A 19957-nucleotide genomic window follows, 5' to 3' on the forward strand; every position below is an offset into this window, starting at 1 on the left:
TAATTCATCGTATTGTAATTTATGTTCAATTTGTTCATTTTGACTGACGATGTTTAAATCGTTAACGGTAATGTCAAAGTCAGCAATCAATAAATAACGTGACCTATTTTATCTGATGTGGTTGCCTTCTTCATCTTGGTCACTTCATCATCTTCTATCTTCAACCTCAGGCATAACATTCTCTGCTAGAGAAATGATTATGTGATTCCGATCTCACAAAACAGATCTGATACAGTGAAACTTTGGATTTAGTTTCAGCAAGTTATAACGTCCTATGACGTTGAAGATGAAAGATGATGAAGTAACTAGGATAAAGATGACGAGAGACAGCCACATAAGATAAAATAGGTTATATCATTTACTGATTGCTGACTTTGACAAGCCAAAAAATATTATACTAAGAAATGCATGCACATTTTTTCTTCCAAATTTTTCTAAAGTTCATTTGATTTTGATACAAAATATAATTGACAGGAAACATTTCGAAAGAGGAAAAAAATTTAAAATTAGCTGTGAATTTATATATCTATTTATAAATTATATAACTTTTTCTTGCCAATAAAACTTTGCCGTAAAAGTATTAAAAAAAAGAAAATTAAAGTATTTGCTAATATTTTTGTCAAGTTTTTTGTAAATTACTTTTGTGCAGGAAAGTAAAATAAAATATTATGTTAATTTATTATATTTAAAACATCTATTAAATTTTAACTTGTTTAGGTTTCATTGCTAAAAAATGTTATTATTTATAATTTTCTTTTAAATTGTTCACAATCCTAGAGACTGTTGCAGGATCCTGCAGCACACCTCCTCGGCAAACTACAACTACCATGATTGGCTCCAGTCCTATTGGGCTGATTCCGCATGCTTTGTGTACTCTGGCCAGCGTGGTGGAGCCGGTTGTCGACTTGTTTTGCAATTTCGTCCTCAAGATCGAGGACGGTCACGGAAAGCACGCCTTCATCAAGCTCAGGTTCGATTAGAGGAATGTGGCCTTCGACTTCAACTTGCTCTCCAATCACGAGAAGTACATCTGCCCCGAGCACGTGAAGGAATCTGGAGACTCCGCTGTTTCATCCACTGGCAGTAATGACGTTGACTGTGCCTCTACCGCCTTTACCTCCTTCATTCACAACGGAACCAGCCTTCGCAATGCCGTGGAACAAATTCTGCTCGACGACAAGCATCCCAAACCCAATAACGGTGCTCCTACCTTCGGCTCCTATTGTTATGGTAACTAACCATTTCTCTCTGTTCCACTTTTCTTCTAGTTTAGGTTGGGGTTTTATAAACTCTGATTTCGGTGCGGAGTTTGCGGAGTTTCGTTCCTCTGCTTTAGGCTGTTGCTACTCGAAGGAACGGGATAGGAATAATCTTCTTGAATAAATGCAAGTAATCGAATGATTGAATATGGTGATATGTCGAAATTTGTCTTTTATGCATGCCGAATAAAAGCTTTGAGTTTCATCTTTTCAATAAAGCTTATGATCCTCTTCCTTAACAATTGGAACAAAGGGTGAACTTATCTTCATGAAGAATTAGAAATTCAGGTTATAGTTTAATTTAAGAAATATGATTATAGATTATTCTTGCTATGATCATTAATTGCTTTCACCTAACATTTTATGTCCATATTACTGTTTTAGTGCCTTTACAACCACATGGTGTGGAGACATGTTAGAAATTTGCACTGTTAATCTGTCTTCATTGCTCAGCTTAAGCTTTCAAGGGAGTTGCTCCTTAATCAGAGGAATGTTCATATTGCATCCTGGACCTTGATAATGTGCCCATGCCAGTATTTCCACCCAATGAAGTGGTTGTTGGTGTTATTATAATGGAGGATGCCATCGAAGAGCTTCTTCAGGTTAGATGCTTTAGTGCATTTAGAATTAGCAGTTTGTGCTCCAAATTATTTAATCCTCTACATTTGTTTTGATATTCCTTTTAGTATTAATGGTGCAATTCTAGCTGTGGCTTACAAGATGAACTCTGTCTCTTTCCTATTCACCCCTATACACCTTTATGCAATTAGCCATCACTCCTTGTTTCCACTTCGTATGGATAATTAAGTGCTATTTTTACTGTTAGTTATTGAAGAAAATTCTGCAGGACTACATCACTGTCATATTTGTTGCTAGAGCCTACTATTCTTGTTATGAACGCAATACACCTTGCAGTTTTGCTCTTATTGCCTTTTAATTTAGCTGTATGGGTTGATCCATCTTCATTAAATCTTTGTGTTACTAGCTAACATTATGTGCTCTTCGTATTTGGTCTAGTGAATAACAATAGATCATTGTTAACTTATTGTAATAGAAGCATATTAAATTGAGTTATTGCAAATACAGGATAAAAGTTAACATGTATGCTATGGATTAAAACGTTTTTATAATTTCTTAAATTTGTCTAATGAATTATGTTTTTAATATGCCTAGTGTTTTTCTGCAGGTCAACAAAGGAAGATCAACAAGTGTTAATTCGCACAACTGCTAAGGTTCATTAGCAATTTAAATTCTGATATTCTAGCTGCTAATGTACTAATTATTGGAGGCATTGACGCAGGAATAATTCATGCTCCAGTTAATTAAGCATAAGAATGTCGAGGGCAGAGTTATTATGTTTATATGCAGGATACTACTATAATTTTATTAAATCTCATGGGTGTGTGTCCCAAACATTATTCTACTATAGAGTTTGTAATTAACTTAGCTCCTTGACAAATTGTCAAATTGTGTCAACGAGGAACATGTACAGTAATTAATGGTTTCAATTTACTTAACTATTTATTTTAAATATGCATGAATGGTTTGAAATTAGTGTTTTAAGTTTATGTAATACTTTCAATATGACAACTAATTATTTCTGGTTATTGAGGTTGAAAATATTTTAAGTTATTAAAATATTTGGCTACTTTCAATACTGTATTTATTTATTTCAAGTACTAATTTTAAAATTTATTTTTAGATATTAATAAAAAATAAAATAAATAAATCGTTTATAATTTATTTTGTCATTTAAAAATAATATGAAAATAAAAGTTATATATTTTATAATTTATTATAATTTTTTTGTGAAATTTTCTGCAAAATTATTAATCGACAAAATATACTTACTAGTTGGGACTTTATATTGCAAGAAATTACTTGCGAATTTAAAACACGCAAGAAAATTTACTTGCAAGTTATAATTTGCAGGTTTATAAACAATGGTAGTACCAAAGGCTTTTATAACCCCATTGTCCCCATAAATGGTATATATCATTCTTACAAGATTTCAAATGTTTTGCACATTTATTTAAGAGTATGTCTTTTCCATTATAATATAAACATCTTTGTCTTCCGTAGATGTTGATGTACACTATTTCTTATGTTCTTTCTGTTTTGGAGTGCCTATTACAACTTCCTCCTAGTTATGTGAGAGTACGTATTCAAATGTTTCTATCTCTTCCACCTTATAAAGGAGCACCAACATAAGTATTGGACAAGAAAAAATCAGCACTGTCTAAACAGAGATGCAAAACGTGTTCACAGATTATCATATACTCCCTTATATTTCCAGTCAACCCAATGTTATGCTAAAATTCTAATTAAGATTGAATGTCAAATCTTTGGCATATACACCATTCGGAGTATGATAAGAATGCTTTTTGAATTTTGTTTTTATCTATGTCTAAATGTTTAATTGTGCTAACCCAAAACTCTGGGTTTTTTTTTATCATCTTGTTCTATGTATTACACATTTTTGTTGAGGGATATAGAGAGAAAGAAAGAGATGATAATTATTTTACTCCTAATCGATTTCATTACAAATCTTGGTATTTAAGTGAAAAGTTAGGCAACTCATTTGAAATGGCTATTTTTGTTTTTTTCTTTCATACATTTAGTACCTTATGGAATGTCAAATAAATTGTCTTTTTCAATAAAAGAAACATGTAAAAATAAGTGAATTTTTTTTAAGAGGTCTGAATTTAATTCGATACTATAAGTTTCCAAACGGAAATGCATGGATTTTACTTTGAATTCATGCAATAAACTAAACACTTGTTGATGAGTTTTCTTTTAAAAATTCATAAAAAAAAAATGCAAAACACCATATTCATGTAACAAGTTAATTATGTTAGGATTTTATACAAATAGCTATTCTTTTCATTTACATGGTTTACATAATAAATGTCTCAAATGATGTTAAAATTATATTAACAACACTTATTTGTGCTTTATAAGGAAAGATAAGTTTATACACTTTTGTATATCTTATTCCATTTTTGTGATTACCTCTTATAATTTTACAATTTCTAAATATTCCAATAATATAACACACCGTAAACCATTTACTTTTTTTAATTTATTATATAACTTCTATTATCATTTATCTTTTTCACGGTTACATCATAATTTGTTTTCTTTCGTGTTACTCTAAATAAAATACAATAAATATTTTTGTTTACAAATGAAAATATTAAGCAATTTATACTGAAAACCATATTTATGTTAGAAAGTTTACTAAACAATTAATATATAGTAATAGAATTTTGCTGTTTTAATATATCTATTTTATTATAACTTTTATTTATTTCAAAAAGAATACTAAAATGTAAGAGTATCATATAAAATTTCAAATGTAATTCAAACTTGATATACAAATCACCTCTAACCTGAAAAATTTTCTTGTGTAGAATCTTAAGAAATCGCATTCTTCAAGAGATGATATCGTTCAGATTTTAAAAGAAACATATTTGGTCGTATATGCAATGCGTGGTTGAAAAGTCATTTCAATCATTCAAATTTCATTTGAATAAAAGTGTTACATGTTGGTTTTTCTTTCTCTTTTGAATTCAGACATTAATTCAATTCACCTCTTCTTACAACACGCGCCCTCTTATTTCTTTTTCTATATTAAATTTTACAGCAACTTAAATTTTTAATAAAATAAATCATACATATAAATTGCGTGATGCTAGAGCAGATCGTCATTTAAAATCAAAATGTATTTAAATAAAATTATATAATCTTTAAAAGTTAGTTACAATTATACCTGAGAGATTGAAAAGGAAGTGTTAATTAGGATTACAAGTACATTTAACCTAAAAGTTAATCAATACTAATCGCATTACTATTTTAGTAAATGTCATAAAATTGAAATGTCATTGTTGTAGTTGGATTAGCTGGTGCAGTCAGGAGGGTGAGTTGGATGTTTCAAATCGAAAGGACCAATGTTTAAATAAAATAAATTATCATCGCTTTTATTTTTCACTATTTTTTTTCTGTGCCCCCACGGTTCTACCACTCTTCCATGTCGTCGTAACGCCACCGCCACCGCGAGATTATTGATAATTGGAATAATTACTTAAATTAATTAAAATATAATTATAATTAAAAGACATGTTTAATCAATCTTCACGGATTAAACGCCACATCGGAGTTAACACCTGCTTTATAAGCGTAGTAAACTCTTTTCGTTTTTCTCACTCATCATTTCTCTTCCTTCCTACATTCTCTCTCTAAAAAGAAAGGAAAAGAAAAGGGAAAGAAAAAGAAGAGAGTGTAGGTGGAGAGAGTGCGCACTGCAGACAGATCTGGGAGAAGAGGATGGGACACAATCAGAATCAGAGATCTCTGATCTACGCGTTCGTCTCTCGCGGCACCGTGATTCTTGCGGAGTACACCGAATTCAGCGGCAACTTCAACACCATCGCTTTTCAGTGCCTCCAGAAGCTCCCTGCCTCCAACAATAAATTCACCTACAACTGCGACGGCCACACCTTCAATTACCTCGTCGACAACGGATTCAGTGAGTACTTCTCTTGCCGATCCATATAACATAAATTCAAATCGAGCAAACGTGCTTTAGGCAAATGAATTGAAAATAGAAATGAAATTTAAATGAAGTTAAATGAAATGAAATTCGTGTTGCTGTGAATTGTTTTCTGCGCTGAATTGAAAGTATCTGTCGCTTGCACTCGCTTTGTGTAGCGTATTGTGTTGTTGCGGATGAGTCGATTGGGAGACAGGTGCCTGTGGCTTTTCTGGAGCGCGTGAAGGATGATTTTATTGCCAAGTACGGCGGGGGGAAGGCGGCGACGGCAGCCGCCAACAGCCTGAACAAGGAATTCGGGTATTGAGTCTATGCTGTGTGAGCTTGATAATGCCGGATTTGTGGTGATTGTGATTTGTGTTGCTTGGGGGAAGGTTGTACGTGGTCTGATTTGTGCTTGCTGCAGGTCCAAGTTGAAGGAGCATATGCAGTACTGTGTTGAGCACCCTGAAGAGATAAGCAAGCTTGCTAAGGTGAAGGCTCAGGTTTCTGAAGTTAAAGGTGTCATGATGGAGAACATTGAAAAGGTAAAGATGCATATTCAGAAGACTGTACTGCGTAAATTAAATAGATCTAGCATTAACTTTTGTAGATCAAGTTTAGTTGTACTGAGAATTTCAAGAGTTGTGTTAGAGGGAAGTATAATTGTGGTTTTGTTTGGATTTTTTTATAATAAACACAATGGGATCTTTGAGAAAACTTAAACGTGTGACTACGTAAATCTCTTGTATGGCACTTATAAAATAGTCTGGTCAGCATTCTCTAGAATATACGGCATTGTGTTCGTGCTGTATTGCAGATGGAGTGTTTAAAATGACACGCGACTTTTAACTGCTGTGATATGTGCATTAACCAGGGCGACTCCCTCATATCAGCACATTGTTATATTTATTACTTGTCAATTTTCGTAAAAAAAAGTAAATTCGAGTTTATATGAGCTTAAAATCTTAAATGAAAGGAAGTTAAACGAATACTACTGAATGCACCTTCATAAATTATTAGAGTCCATTGCTAGGTTTTCATTCTTAAGAGGAAGATCTCACATATGGGGTTGTTCCAGGAGTATATAAGATCCAACGAGAAAAACTATTGGATCCAATCTCAGAATTTTATTTTATTTTATTTTATTTGTTTACCGTCCAATCAATTTTATTCTAAATTTAAATATGATAGGATCTAATCTAAAATGTTTTGAATTATATTTTTGGTGGTTAGGAAAAAATAAATCATTTTTATTTTGTTTTTTTTTCTTTACAATAACTTTTGCATGAATTACATAATTTATTGCACAAAAGAAGCATAAGAACAATTTTAAGCTAATAAATTTATATATATATATATATATATATTAAAATAATAAGATGTAATTTAGATGATAAGATCATAGAATAGACAAACCAGTAATTTCATAAATGCATATTTTGTATAAATATAGTTGATAAGCTAATTTCATATTTATATATTAATTTGGTTTGGATTGGATTATATTAGTCTTTTAAATTGGAGCCAAAATCCAATCCAATAAAAAATTGCTCCTTTTTGGCCTTTGCATTTTTGGTTTGTTTTTGAGTACTCCTTGCTGTCACTCACTTTCTTATCCTTTTTTGTTGTTCCTTTTAATTCTGTTTTTATTCTTTTGAAACAGAGGCTTCACAGTTACACAGCCACTTACTCACTTTATGCATGCCTTATTTTGGTATATCTTTGTTCTAATTCTTCTGAAAGCAAGGCTTCATTCATTCACAATTGTGGTTCCAAGGGCAAAGAAGAAACAAAGTGATATTTAGTAGGATCACTCAGAATTATGATTTGATGCATGAAGCGAATGCTTCCTTTTGTATGCTTACCTGATGAAATAATACCCTTAAATAGGCAACACTTACACATAAAATGTAATAAATGTTCAATTTCCAAATTCAAATGGGGTGGTTTGCTAGGATGAACTACCATTTAGTAGGAACGCAAGTAGTTATGACTTGTGAATTTAGGTGGCTGTTTATGTTTTATGTTAACTTTTCTAGATATTATCTTCTCTATAGATTCATGAGACTCAGTTATGACTAATGATTTTGTTGAGATTTATGGTTAAGGGTATTTTGTTAAGTGGTAGTTTAAAATTTCAACATTGAGAACTATTCACCATATAATACAATATATTTCAAACTGTTTTTCATTGTGTCTTTAAATCTTATAATTTGGTATTCAAAAATAGCAAAATTTGATTTGTGATTTTTGTTTTAAAGTTCTAAAGTCTTTATATTTCTACAAGTCCAGTTTAGGTATATCAGATGGGGATCTAGGATAGTTTCATCCATTTATTTTTCATTTCATTTTTGGATGGTTATTGAGGCTGCTATCCTACCAGATATTCTACTTTTGAGCTTTTCTATATTTGGTATAAATTATTTAGTATTTAATATATATATTTAACTTGTATTTAGAATCTTCAGTATTGCAGTCATCTTGCTATCCACTATCTTAGAATAGCAGTTTGGAAGTTGACTGCTGCACACTACTGTCCAGGATAGATATGAACTATTTCTGGTAGACATGAAAGTTTCTTTTCATCACCAGAATTTTGAAAGGAAAAAACAACAAATGAACTGGGATTCATATTTGTAATCTTGAAACTTTATTGAATACAAGTTGAAAGATGAATGGGGATTTTTTTTATATACAAGTAGTTGGTTACCTAAGGGGAAAGGAAGGTTCATCCAAACTGGAGCCAAAGAGGAGCTAAGAAAATTTGAACTTAGTAGGTCCTCCATCCCCTTTTCACATTGAACCACATTTCCCACATTGGTTGTCCATTTTCTTGTTTGTCATATTTTAGTGTTTTCTTTTTAGTCAGACGCCAACTCAGAATCAAAATGTCTTCATTGCAGCAAATGGATATAAGATTTTCTGGTTTAATAGCAAATGAAGTAGTGGATGATGTGTAGAAGGAAAAAATATGTAGTTGAGCGTGAAGTTGACTATGAGGAGCCGTATGTTCGGGTAAGTTAGGCTTTTATACATCGGGTTTTGTGAATGTGAAGTACTTCAATTATAGATTGAGAAAGTAAATGTAGATGTCTGTATCGATCTTTCTCGGATTGTGATTAGTGAGCCATGGGCTTTCTTTTGTGGACATCAGGAAGTTAGGCAAAGGGGTTGTCTTTGTACGGACCATGATAATGGTCTCCTACCTCTGGTTTACTGATGATTCTAGATCCTTTTTGAAGTAGGATTTTGACTTGTGTATTCCTTTTTCTATGCTATGTTCCTCGAGACTATTAGCCTATTACTTTCTTAAAGTGAATCTAGCTAAAATTAGTTTGACTGAAAGCTAGACTCTTCGATAGGCCTCCAATTTTAGTTCTTTTGTTCTAGAGGGGAGGCAGGAAATGAAGGGACAGGAAGGGAATTATGTTTGAGAAATCCATTTTTGGGGAAGGGAAGGCGTGAACAGAATGGATAGGTGGCAGCTGGACATTGGAGAAGCGTGTGAGAAGCAAGGGGAGAGTGGGAGGAGGGGGATTTGTTATTGGATAGCTTCGGCCTATGGACAGGGTGGCATTCCAATTCTTTTCTTGTTTCTCTTTGTTTCCATAAGCTTCTGCCAGTTTTTTTTTTTTTTTATCGTATTGTAATTAGATCACTGCTCTATCATTGATCTTGTACTACCTACGATGACACCAGTTCCAAACACAATGTGATTTCTTCTTGAAGAAAATGTATATGTAATTTATATTTTAGGAGAGTTTTGAAGGCACACAAATTGAAATTTGGAGAGGATAAGACCCATTTTTTATCCAATAAGAATCTACCATGTTAGTTATAGTACTCATATTTGGTAATAAGTGTCTCCTTTCTAACACAATCATATCATGTTCAAAATAACAAGAAAGGATCCGAGTGCCTTTAAGTACACCTTTTTTTTTCTGTCAGATAAATAAGCTAAGATTTTTTTGTGGATTTGTAGTAGTTAATCCCCTCACCAACTACCAATTACTTATTCCTCTGCATTCTTAAATTGCGCATTGCAATAATGGATGATTTTTCTGTGCTTTTTCTAATTTTTCTATGCCATAATGAAATACGTTATAACATGTGTATGGAATAGAAAATGAGAGATTAAACCATACATACTAGAAAAAAATAAGTAAAGGAAAACATAAAGTCAGTATTTTGCTGTGCAATACCTTTGATCGGATTATGTAATGCAGAAGGACATCTATTATGTTATGTTGACATGCTCGTACTTTAATGTAGGTTCTGGACAGAGGGGAAAAGATAGAGCTTCTGGTAGACAAGACTGAAAATCTTCATAACCAGGTTAGTATGTCATACATATGCATCTGCTGGTTATTTGTTCCGTAACTCGGGACTCATCTTCCATCCTTCAAGATCATAAATGAATGTTTTCTCATCTTCTGGGCTCTTTTTTTTTTTTGTTTTTGGTGAACTACTATTTGCTTTGATCCTGTAGTGTCTTCTGGTAAGGTCTACCCACTTTTCCATCTCAGAAAACGGGTGGAGATCGAAACGGAATAAAACATATTATCGGTGTTTTAAAAATGAACTGTTTCTGCTTCCTTTTTACTTTTCGCCCTTTTTTGAGTCAGGCACAAGACTTCAGGAATTCTGGGACGAAAATCCGTAGAAAAATGTGGCTGCAAAACATGAAGATAAAGCTGATTGTGTTGGCAATTTTGATAGCCCTGATCCTCATAATAGTCCTCTCTGTTTGCCGTGGGTTCAATTGTTGAAAATAAGCACGGAGTCATTTGACCTTGTTGTGATTATATATGAGGAAAAGATGTGGAATGAATGGATGACATGATTTTGTATGTAGTAAAAATATGGGATCTCTTATATTGTTCATTTTAAAGATTTTACAGTATCATATAAGAATGCTTTTGGAAATATTAATTTGTTTGTCTATTGTAGTTCCATCTTCTCATCATCATTCTTGTAATTTTACTTATTTAGAGTCCACACCATTTCAGTGCAAGTTCAACTATTTTTCAACCACACTTCGAATTTAATTAAATGCTATATATATTTGCTTTGTGCAAATGTTTAGGCTTTTTGAAAAATACACTTCATTATATATTAGAACGTTTAAAATAGGAATGGAAGTTTTTAATATCATTTAGAGTATATATAATTTGGATTTTATTTTTCATGTTCTAGCCAGTTTAATTTTATGGAGCACCTTATAATGTTTAATCATAGAATAATATTTTCAGAATAATTCAAAATATTTTAATATTATCAGAATGATTTAAAAAATATATTTTGAGATATTTGTTTTGAAAACAGAATTTAGAATCTTCCAAACTCGGTTAGTTTTAGAACCTTTTGAAAGTTTAATCCAGCTAAACATTATTAGACGGCTTGCCAAGTGGCATGATACTTACAACTTGCGAAAATAGAAAGGGGTTCGGATTTCAATTTAATAGTGAGAGAGATAGTAGGATTATAGTTCCATATTATATAACATATATATAATTTTATTTCCTAGATTGTAAAGCCAGAACAACCCTTCTAAAAAGTCTAATTCGAAAACAAAAATGAAAAAAAGGAACACTGTTTTTCTTTTTTAAATTGTGGAGTGTCACAAAAAGTTTCTCAACGTATATTATATTAATTCAAAATTTTTACCACAATTTTTAATCCGGATAAAATTAACTTTATTATATATATATATATAACTATTATTTAAATATATATTGTTATATTTTCTTATGCAAACTTTTTTATATAGAATTTTTTAAAAAAAATTCGTTACCCAACTTTTTACTTCTATTTCCAATATTGTTTTCAAGTTAGAGCCAAAAGTTACATTGTGTCCTTGTAGGACAATTATGTTGCGCGTACGGAAAAAAACAAACAGAATGTATGTAGAAAACATTTTCGTATATCTATCTTTTATCGTTATTCTGATTCTAAATAGGTTTTATGATAAAGTTGGTAATTTGCACATAAAAAGATAGCGTAACACAATAGACAATGAAGTACTTGAAAATACATGCATTAAAGTGTTAGACGATCCTAAGCGCATCTGTTGCGTATTAGCGTTTAACATAGTATATTAAAGTAACATTTGTAGCATTTAGGATATTTGAATTTTATAACGTTTAACTTATCCTAGAGGATCTATATTTCGTTCAACGATGTACTTGTTCAACGTTTTATTTCATTACAACATCTAGCATTTCATTCAACGATGTTTTACAACGTCTAGAATTTCGTTCAATGCTCTTGTTTACATATAGCATTTAGCGCTTTATCTAGACGGTCAACATTCGTTCGACGTTGTTCTAGTTAAACGTAGACCTAATAATGTCCAGGACGAGGATCGAGCATCTATTCTCTAATGAGATTAACCCTAATCATAGATAACTTAAGAAAAAGTGTAATTACTATCAATAGGTCATAATTAGGGCGTCGCTAATCACATGCTCACTCCAAAATCTATAAATATAAGTTTGAGGTGAATAGGTAGGTGATTGCATTTAATACACATTTAATATCTAAACTGTCAAACTCAAACTGACTTTGGTATCAAAACAGCTTTTGTAGGTGCCCTTTGAACGATATTGGAAAAACATATACGAAGGACCTGAAGGAAAGGATGGCATTTGGATACCTTGGACTGTGCTATTGCTTGTGGGAGTTGACCTCGACCCTACACCTCAAAACATTCTATCGCCCACCGTGGGACCGAGTATTCAACAACCAGAAGAAAACCCAATGGTGACCACTAGAAACATGACTAGCAATGTGGTAGCAAAGGAAGATTAAAGTCATCCTAGCCATATGGGGATAATGAGAACCTTATAGCGTGAGATGGAAAAGATGCAAAGGAGGGATGAGGAGATAGCGACCCTTAGGCTCGAGAACACAGTCACACGCCAAGAGAATGCTTAACAATTTATGCCCCAAGCGTCAGCACACCAGTTCCAGCCTGTCCCTTCTAGGCTTAAAGAGGACCAATGTCGAACGACAAATGAAGTCAGCACGAGGGCAAGAAAGGGAAACTCGCTCGTACGTACGATGAAGACTACAAAGACAATCGACCTACTATCATTCACGATAACTATAATGTAGACTTTTGTGCCCCTAATTCCCCTTGTGTTTGAGAAATATGATGGGTCGACTGACCTGAATAAACATATGAGAATGTTCATCAACCAGATGGCATACTACACAACCAGTGACCTAGTGTGGTGTCGAACATTCTCTCTTTCGCTCAAAGGAGAGGTGATAGCATTGATTAACTCCTTGTCACCCAACTTGATCGAAAACTTTATGGCCATTAACTCATTGTTTGGGACACAGTTTGCTACAAAAAGCTCGCATCACCTGACTAACCTTGTGTTGGTCAATCTGAAGCAAGAGAAGGAGGAGTTTATAAGCTCCTTTATGGACCGATTTAGAAAGACCGCTCACCAAATCCAAAATTTAAGCCATGAGTTTGCTCTAACTCAGGTGATCACAACCTCAAAGCCTGGGTCGTTCGCTGATAGTCTATGCATCAGGCCAACAAAGACAATGAAGAAGCTAAGAGAGAGGGTTGTAGAATATATGTGAGTAGAGGACATGCAGAACTTTCGCAAACTCCAGAAGCAACATAGGAGATTGCCATTAGCGAGAAAAAGGATGAAAAGAAGTCGAATAACAACAGGGGAAAGAGAGGTGAGTCTCGGGTGAGAGACATTCTCTGTGTGCCTCATTTTCAATAATACACTCTGTCGAATGCGTTAAGAGCCAAGATACTCGAAGAGGACTTGAGTGTTGACCTAATCCCCCATCAGAGGATGAGGGTCACACCCTTAGGGGCAAATGCCAACAAACACTATCTCTACCACAAAAACATGGGTTGCACCACAGAGAACTACATCACCCTCCGCCACAAGATTGAGGAGTTGATCCGAGCAAGTCACCTCAAGTGGTACATTAAAATCGAGCAAGAGGATAGAAGTCCTTCTCATAGAAGAAGTCCAGTAAGAAGAGAGTGTTCCTACCATTCCTCTAGGATTGATGGCTGACGCGACTCTAGATGTAGAAGTAGGAGTTGAAGTAGGAATCGAAGTAGGAGCAGAGACTACCAATTGCGCGGTCACGTAAATATCATCTCAAGAGGAATCGCAGGAGGTGGTTGCTCCTCTTCAACCCGTAAAAGTCACGTGCGGGCACTAAAGATCGCAGGAGGCTGAAGACAATGTCACCCGTCACGTTCATATATGGGGATTTCAAGGTGCTAGACTCTGACCAAGATGACCGCATGGTCATCACAGTTTAGATCGCTCGATATGGGGTTAGTAAGGTGTTGATCAACCAAGGGAACTCAATTAACATCTTGTACTAGAAGGCCTTTTTGAAGATAAACTTGTCTAAGAACCTCATTGTCTCTTACAATAAGCATATCATAGGCTTTGTGGGAGAACAACACACATTTATCAGCAACATTAGGTAAAAAGTCATCATAAAGTAACACATTATTAATTTTTTCATGTCATTACTTTGGTGCTTGCTTCAACCTTTACAAAGATTTTAAAAGTTTGCATACTTTATTCTCTTGATTGGGTACAACACATCCTTCAGGTTGAGTCATTTAAATTTTCTTCTCCAAATCATCATTCCAAAAGATAGTTTTAACATCCATTTGGTGTATCACTAGCTTATAGATAACTGCTAAAGCTAAACATACTGGAATAGAGAAAACCCTAGTCACAAGAGCAAAAATATCAAAGTAATCTATGTTGAGTTTGAATAAAACCTTTTACTACTAACTTTGCCTTATAATTCTCTATGAATTCATCAGGATGATACTTTTTCTTAAGTATCCACTTACAACCAATCCTTTAAACAAATTTACTAAAGCCTAGGTGTTATTTTTTAAATTGATTCAATTTCAGTTCTAAAGACCTTATCCCATTATTTTAAATCAAAAACACTAGTAACCTCTACAGAAATTATTGAATCATTATTAACTAGATAAATATAAAAGTCATTTACAAAAAAATAAGTTTCCTTCATTTTTTATTCAAATCCTTACCCATAATATCCGTTGTTATTATTAATAGATTTAAAAGTCTCATTAACATTTAAAAGTGAAATTTTTTTTCTCCGTTAGGTCTCATACTTATTTACTAGAATAGTCCTAAATCTTAAACTCATATATCTAGTAAAAGATAAATCAAGATGATTATAAGTACTTTATTTTCTATAAATAAATCTTAAACATAAAGAGAAAATCAACTTCTACATACTTTAACTTAAGATCCTCTACATATTTTAGACTTCTTTAACTTTATCTTCAGCATTACAATAATTAACGAATAATAATAATAAGGCTTAATTGCTTATTTGGTCCCTACATTTAGAGGGTTTTTTTCTGTTTAGTACCTGCTTTTAAAAATGCCTCTGTTTTATCCCAAAGTAGTATAAATTGTATCAATTCAATCTCTTCCGTTAAATTGCACGTAAATGGAGTTAACTCGTAGTGACGTGGCTATGAAATCTGATTTTTTTTTCTCTCTCCTCTGCTCTTCCATGCAATGTCCAGCTTTTCCTTTCATTATGGTATAATAATTGTAGGATTTTTATTCCTCTTTTGCATAACTTTTTCCATTAAATTGGCATAATTCTTCTTTCATTATTTTATTTTATTTTATTTCCTAATGGAAGATTATTGCTCCTCTTTAATCTAGCGTCATAGATTTTCATTTTTCCTATCTCATAAATTTTTGATATCATTTCTTCATCCTCCACCAATAGCAACAACATCCTTTCTTCTTTGATCTTCTTTCTTCTTCCCCTTTCCATTTCTCAGTTTTTTTTCACCTCTAGGAAAGAATAAACAAATCCAATAAAAGAAAAAAAAAGCATCCACAACAAAACATGGGGTGGGGTGCTTTTTTTACTTATTCTCTCAATTAGTCATCCTATGATTTTTCTCCCTTAGATCAGTGTTGTTTCATTTTCTTCTGTAAGTTTCCTTCACCCTTTTCTTCAATCTCCTTTGGTCTGATCATTATGTGGTTTTCTGTTATTCAAAACCTATCAAGTTTGATTTTTTTTTGGGTTTTTTAAAATGTTTTTGGGCTGGGTAAATGATCACCTAACCTTTCATTGATTTTCCTCCCCTCTAACAAGTTGTATTGGTTTTTGTTGGTGCTGAAATGTTTAATCCAACCCTGTTTTGAAAAGTTGTAAAAGGAGAAAGAATCAGCACTACACAAACACACACATTCTCCTTCACTATAAGATAAAAACCATAGTGAGCAAAAAAAAATTTGGTTCACGGTAACAGTGTTCTCTCACCAAAGAGGTCGCATTAGAGTCGCCAGTCTTCAACTCCCACCACGTCGTTTCCTAGAAGAAGAATCGCGTGCGTCCCTCGAATCTCCTAAATCGTTGCGGATCTCCAATCACCAAAACAAGGCGGCTCCATTGTCGCCGAGACCGGCTTCCCCACCTCCCTCTTCGGCCAACTCTTCACCGTTGCCGTCGTCGCAACCTAATCCTCATCTCCCAAACCCTCAGACTAAACAAAATGTCGTCGTTTCGGTTTCGGATCAGGTCGCGAAGTGCTCTTTGAACGATATTTTAGTTGTGAAGATTATGATGGTGCTGATTGTGGTCACGAGCGTGAAGAGGCTAACTGTTGGAATCATCGACGATCGCAATTCTGCTTCTAGAATACGTGGGGCGGCGTGTGATTTCGGTTCCGTGGTAGAATCGTGGTTCCAAAAGGTTTGGGTCGAGGATGGTGAAGAAGCTCTTGCTTAAGAAGTTTCGTGCACCCAGGAAAAAAAAAGATAAGGGGAATAAGGAAATATCGGTTAATGAAGTTTCAAGTTTTTTTTTTGAAGATGATAAGTTGCCTGTCTTAGAAATAGAAGAGAGAGAGAAAAAGCTGCACGTTGCTAGCAGAAGAGAGAGGAAAAAAATCAGATTTCATGGCCACGTCACTACGATTTAACTCCGTTTAAACAATTTAACGGAAGAGACTGGATTGATACAATTTATACTACTTTGAAATAAAACAGAAGCATTTTTAAAAGCGAATACTAAACTGAAAAAACCTGGAACCAATTAAGCAATTAAACCTAATAATAATAATAATAATAATAATAATAATAATAATAATAATAATAATGAGAATGCTAAATTATGATTTTCGCTCTCATAAATAAATATTAAAAGGGAAGAGAATAGAGAATAGTACGCAGAATCAGTGGTCATTTAGCTAATGTGTGTGAAACTAAAAACTAAACCAAGAAAAAGCATATATATATATATATATATATATATATATATATATATATATATATATAAATGCATTCATATAATTAATAATAGGGACATAGACAATAACATCAGAAAAAAGTGAAAGAAATTAGAATTGAAATACAAATAAAGAAGAGATTGTTGTGGAAGGTCCGTGTTACTGAGCCAGCTCCGTCCGGTTTTCTGGCCTTCAGCCCAGTAGCGGCATCTGGAGACATACATTCCTGGGAACCTGCCACCCACAGACACAACACTTTTTGTCATTCCAACAAAACAAAAAAATGATTGTAAACACACGACGCAACACAACACAGCACCATGCATGTCCAATGTTGAATAACAAAACTTACTATGGTCGGTGTGAGTGATGAGTCCGGTGTTGCCGAAATCACAGTCCAAATCGTTACCACCAGATGCTTGGTAATATGCGTTCATGGCGTACGCCGCGTGGGACCTAACTGTGTTGGGCTTGAAGCATTGCCCACCGTCGTTAATGGCCCCACACTCTATTCCACTGCTTTTACAAACAAAGTCAATGTTAGCCTGCAAAGCTGCTTCACTCGCATCCCCTTTTGGCACGCACCATTTCTTCTTCGAAGACGATGATGATGATGAAGAAGAAGGTGCCTCTGATGGTGTTAATGCCGTGGGACCAGATGCGGGTCCAGATGTGGGACTGGGTCCAGATGCGGGTGCATACGTGGGACTGGGTCCAGATTTACGTCCAGTTGTGGGTCCAGATACGGGACTGGGTCCAGATGTGGGTCCGGGTCCGGACGTGGGAACAGATGCCTGCATTAGACCATGGCAACCTTCTTCAATATGCATTTTCCCTAATTAGAAATGTCTCTTCCATCAATTCATTATTTCCATCATTAACAAGAAAAAATAACTAAGAAATGTTTAGTTTACCACTAACATGTTAAAAATGCATAGAATGAAAATTTGGGAATTTTGTAAAAGTGAAAAAAATGTACCTCTTTGTCAATGAAAAGGCCGACGTCGTAAACGGGGGTGAGATCAGGATTAAACAAGCCATAATTACGCTCAGAAACTGTGGGCTTGAGATTCTCATTGAACAGAGAGAAGATGAAAGTCTCGAAAGTCCGATCAGGCATAAGAGGGGTCCCTTTCCCAGAGTTGACGTGCTTGATGAGATTCCCATTATACGACGCCGCATTCTCAGAACTCACACCCCCTTCCTTCGGGTCACCAACAGAGGGCCAACCCGTTTCGGCCACCGCCAGTTCCACGTCATCATACCCCAGTTTCTTCATCGCCGAGAAAACCTCGTCCATTTGCGCGTCGAACATGTTCGTATAGTTCACCGACGTGCCCGCGTCCCAAACGCCGCTGTTTGGTTTAAAGAGCGCGTAGTTCACGGTTTCGGGTTGGGTTGGGGCGATGCCGAAGAACGGATACGGGTTCACCATGAAGGGGGACTTGGTACGCCGGAGGAAGTCCAGCATCGGCGCAAAGATGGATTTGTCGTAGCCACGGAGGAACGAGGCGGCGCTGGGAGGCTCCGACGAGGCCAGGATCCCGAGCGAGTGAGGAGTGGAGACTTGGACGGTAGTGTGGTTGGCGAGGGAGAGAGCATTGTGCAGGGATTTCATAGCTGGAACAATGTTGTCGATTAGTGTTTTGTCGGAGCTTTCTACAACCTCGTTCCCGACGGAGATACGCGTCACGGCGGTTTCTGGGAGGAAGGGGGAGATGTTTTGGGAGAGCCAAGCTTGCGCGGCAGGAAGCGTTGAGAGAGAGGGGATAGCGGCGTTCGCCACCGTGACGGTTACGGAGATTCCGGTGCCGGCGAAGGAGCGGAGGATGTCGGGGTTGGCATCGAAGATTTTGACGCGGTCGATGGTGGTTTGAGTTTTGAGGAAGGTGGCCACCGTTGAGGGCGGTGGGAGATTGTCTGCCCGCGTGCCATAGTTGACGCCGATTTTAGTGTAGGAAGCGTAAAGTTGTCGGAAAAGGGTGCATGATAAAAGAAGCAGAAGGGAAAGACGTGAAGATGATTGAGTTTGAGCCATGAAACGGAGAGTTCGAGGGAATGATGTGTGCGCGCGCGTTCTTTCAGTGGATAAATGCTGAACTGTAACATTCGGTGGGTCCCATTTTTAGCTTCCAAGATTTCGCTTTCCCAACATTCAGCACATGTACCTTCTGCAGGTTAAATCTTCTTCCATTAATCTTAATCATAATTATACCTTTTCTCTTTATTAAATATGCTTTTGTCAAAAATTAGTCTTTCTTTTATCCAATTTACTCACTGAATTTAAAAAAAATGCTTGATTAAGTTTTTTAATTAAATTTATCTAACTTTTCAAATTCGTATCAAAATTAATATTAAAAGTAAATATATTATAAATAAATAATTCAAATATTATTACGACAGGGGTTAATGTTGAATAAAATCTATAAATTTTATTTACAAAATTTAAATTTATGTATTTCTAAAATTATAAAATTATATTCATTAAAATTTTTAAAATAAATTAATTTTAACTTTTAATAAAGTTAAACAATTAAAATGCATTTAACAATATTTTAATAATAATTTTTATATAAGATTTTGTTGTTTTCTTTTGTAAGTCTAATTTTAATACTTTTATATTTTAATTACGACCGTATTTTGATTTGAAATTTATAGTAAATATATTTTAAATTGAGAAATTCAATTATTTTTTAAAAATATAGTAAAGGGTAAATATTTTTTAAATAAAATTTGAAATAATTTTTAGATTTATATGATCTAGACGTGTATTTTAAAAGAATTCGAAATTTTATAAACTTTGAAAATATTCTCTTATTTAAACTGTACTTCAAATATAAAATTTGAAGTATTATATATATA

At 34.4% G+C, this 19957-nt stretch overlaps 2 protein-coding genes and 1 long non-coding RNA gene across 5 annotated transcripts; 2 read left to right on the top strand and 1 right to left on the bottom strand.

Moving 5' to 3' along the window:
- The first annotated feature begins 778 nt into the window (after nucleotides 1-778).
- Nucleotides 779-2750, top strand: LOC108340236 (uncharacterized). The gene is made up of 3 exons (XR_001833187.2): nucleotides 779-1230; nucleotides 1713-1861; nucleotides 2446-2750. It is a non-coding gene; the product is annotated as an uncharacterized LOC108340236 (long non-coding RNA).
- Nucleotides 2751-5448: 2698 nt separating this feature from the next.
- LOC108318873 (vesicle-associated membrane protein 721) lies at nucleotides 5449-10725 on the top strand. 3 transcript variants are annotated; one of them, XM_052871621.1, is made up of 6 exons: nucleotides 5449-5787; nucleotides 5970-6111; nucleotides 6218-6338; nucleotides 7457-7507; nucleotides 10066-10128; nucleotides 10419-10725. In XM_052871621.1, exons 1-6 carry the CDS (start codon nucleotides 5586-5588, stop codon nucleotides 10560-10562), a joined length of 723 nt encoding a protein of 240 aa, XP_052727581.1. In that variant the 5' UTR covers nucleotides 5449-5585; the 3' UTR covers nucleotides 10563-10725. The 3 variants fall into 3 exon arrangements, with proteins under 3 accessions (XP_052727581.1, XP_052727582.1, XP_017405349.1); XM_052871622.1 differs by lacking the exons at nucleotides 10066-10128; nucleotides 10419-10725 and adding an exon at nucleotides 8697-8768; XM_017549860.2 differs by lacking the exon at nucleotides 7457-7507 and having other exon boundaries at nucleotides 5451-5787.
- A 6442-nt stretch (nucleotides 10726-17167) lies between these two features.
- LOC108327652 (glucan endo-1,3-beta-glucosidase) lies at nucleotides 17168-19447 on the bottom strand. The gene is made up of 3 exons (XM_017561340.2): nucleotides 18075-19447; nucleotides 17448-17889; nucleotides 17168-17329 (listed from the first exon to the last, which is right to left on the bottom strand). The coding sequence occupies exons 1-3, from the start codon at nucleotides 19131-19133 to the stop codon at nucleotides 17187-17189; spliced, it is 1644 nt and encodes a 547-aa protein (XP_017416829.1). The 5' UTR covers nucleotides 19134-19447; the 3' UTR covers nucleotides 17168-17186.
- Between the last annotated feature and the right edge of the window lie 510 nt (nucleotides 19448-19957).

This window comes from Vigna angularis, chromosome 1 (assembly GCF_016808095.1).
Source record: "Vigna angularis cultivar LongXiaoDou No.4 chromosome 1, ASM1680809v1, whole genome shotgun sequence".
Lineage (NCBI taxonomy): Eukaryota > Viridiplantae > Streptophyta > Magnoliopsida > Fabales > Fabaceae > Vigna > Vigna angularis.

Bases quoted from the DNA above. Each gene is read 5' to 3' on its own strand.
- LOC108327652 (XM_017561340.2), bottom strand. From the start codon at position 19,133: ATGGCTCAAACTCAATCATCTTCACGTCTTTCCCTTCTGCTTCTTTTA. The intron at 17,890-18,074 runs GTACATTTTTTT...GGTCTAATGCAG, and splicing joins GCCTTTTCATTGACAAAGAG to GCATCTGTTCCCACGTCCGG. The intron at 17,330-17,447 runs GTAAGTTTTGTT...TGTGGGTGGCAG, and splicing joins CATCACTCACACCGACCATA to GTTCCCAGGAATGTATGTCT.
- LOC108318873 (XM_052871621.1), top strand. From the start codon at position 5,586: ATGGGACACAATCAGAATCAGAGATCTCTGATCTACGCGTTCGTCTCT. The intron at 6,112-6,217 runs GTATTGAGTCTA...TGCTTGCTGCAG, and splicing joins AGCCTGAACAAGGAATTCGG to GTCCAAGTTGAAGGAGCATA. The intron at 7,508-10,065 runs GTATATCTTTGT...ACTTTAATGTAG, and splicing joins TTTATGCATGCCTTATTTTG to GTTCTGGACAGAGGGGAAAA.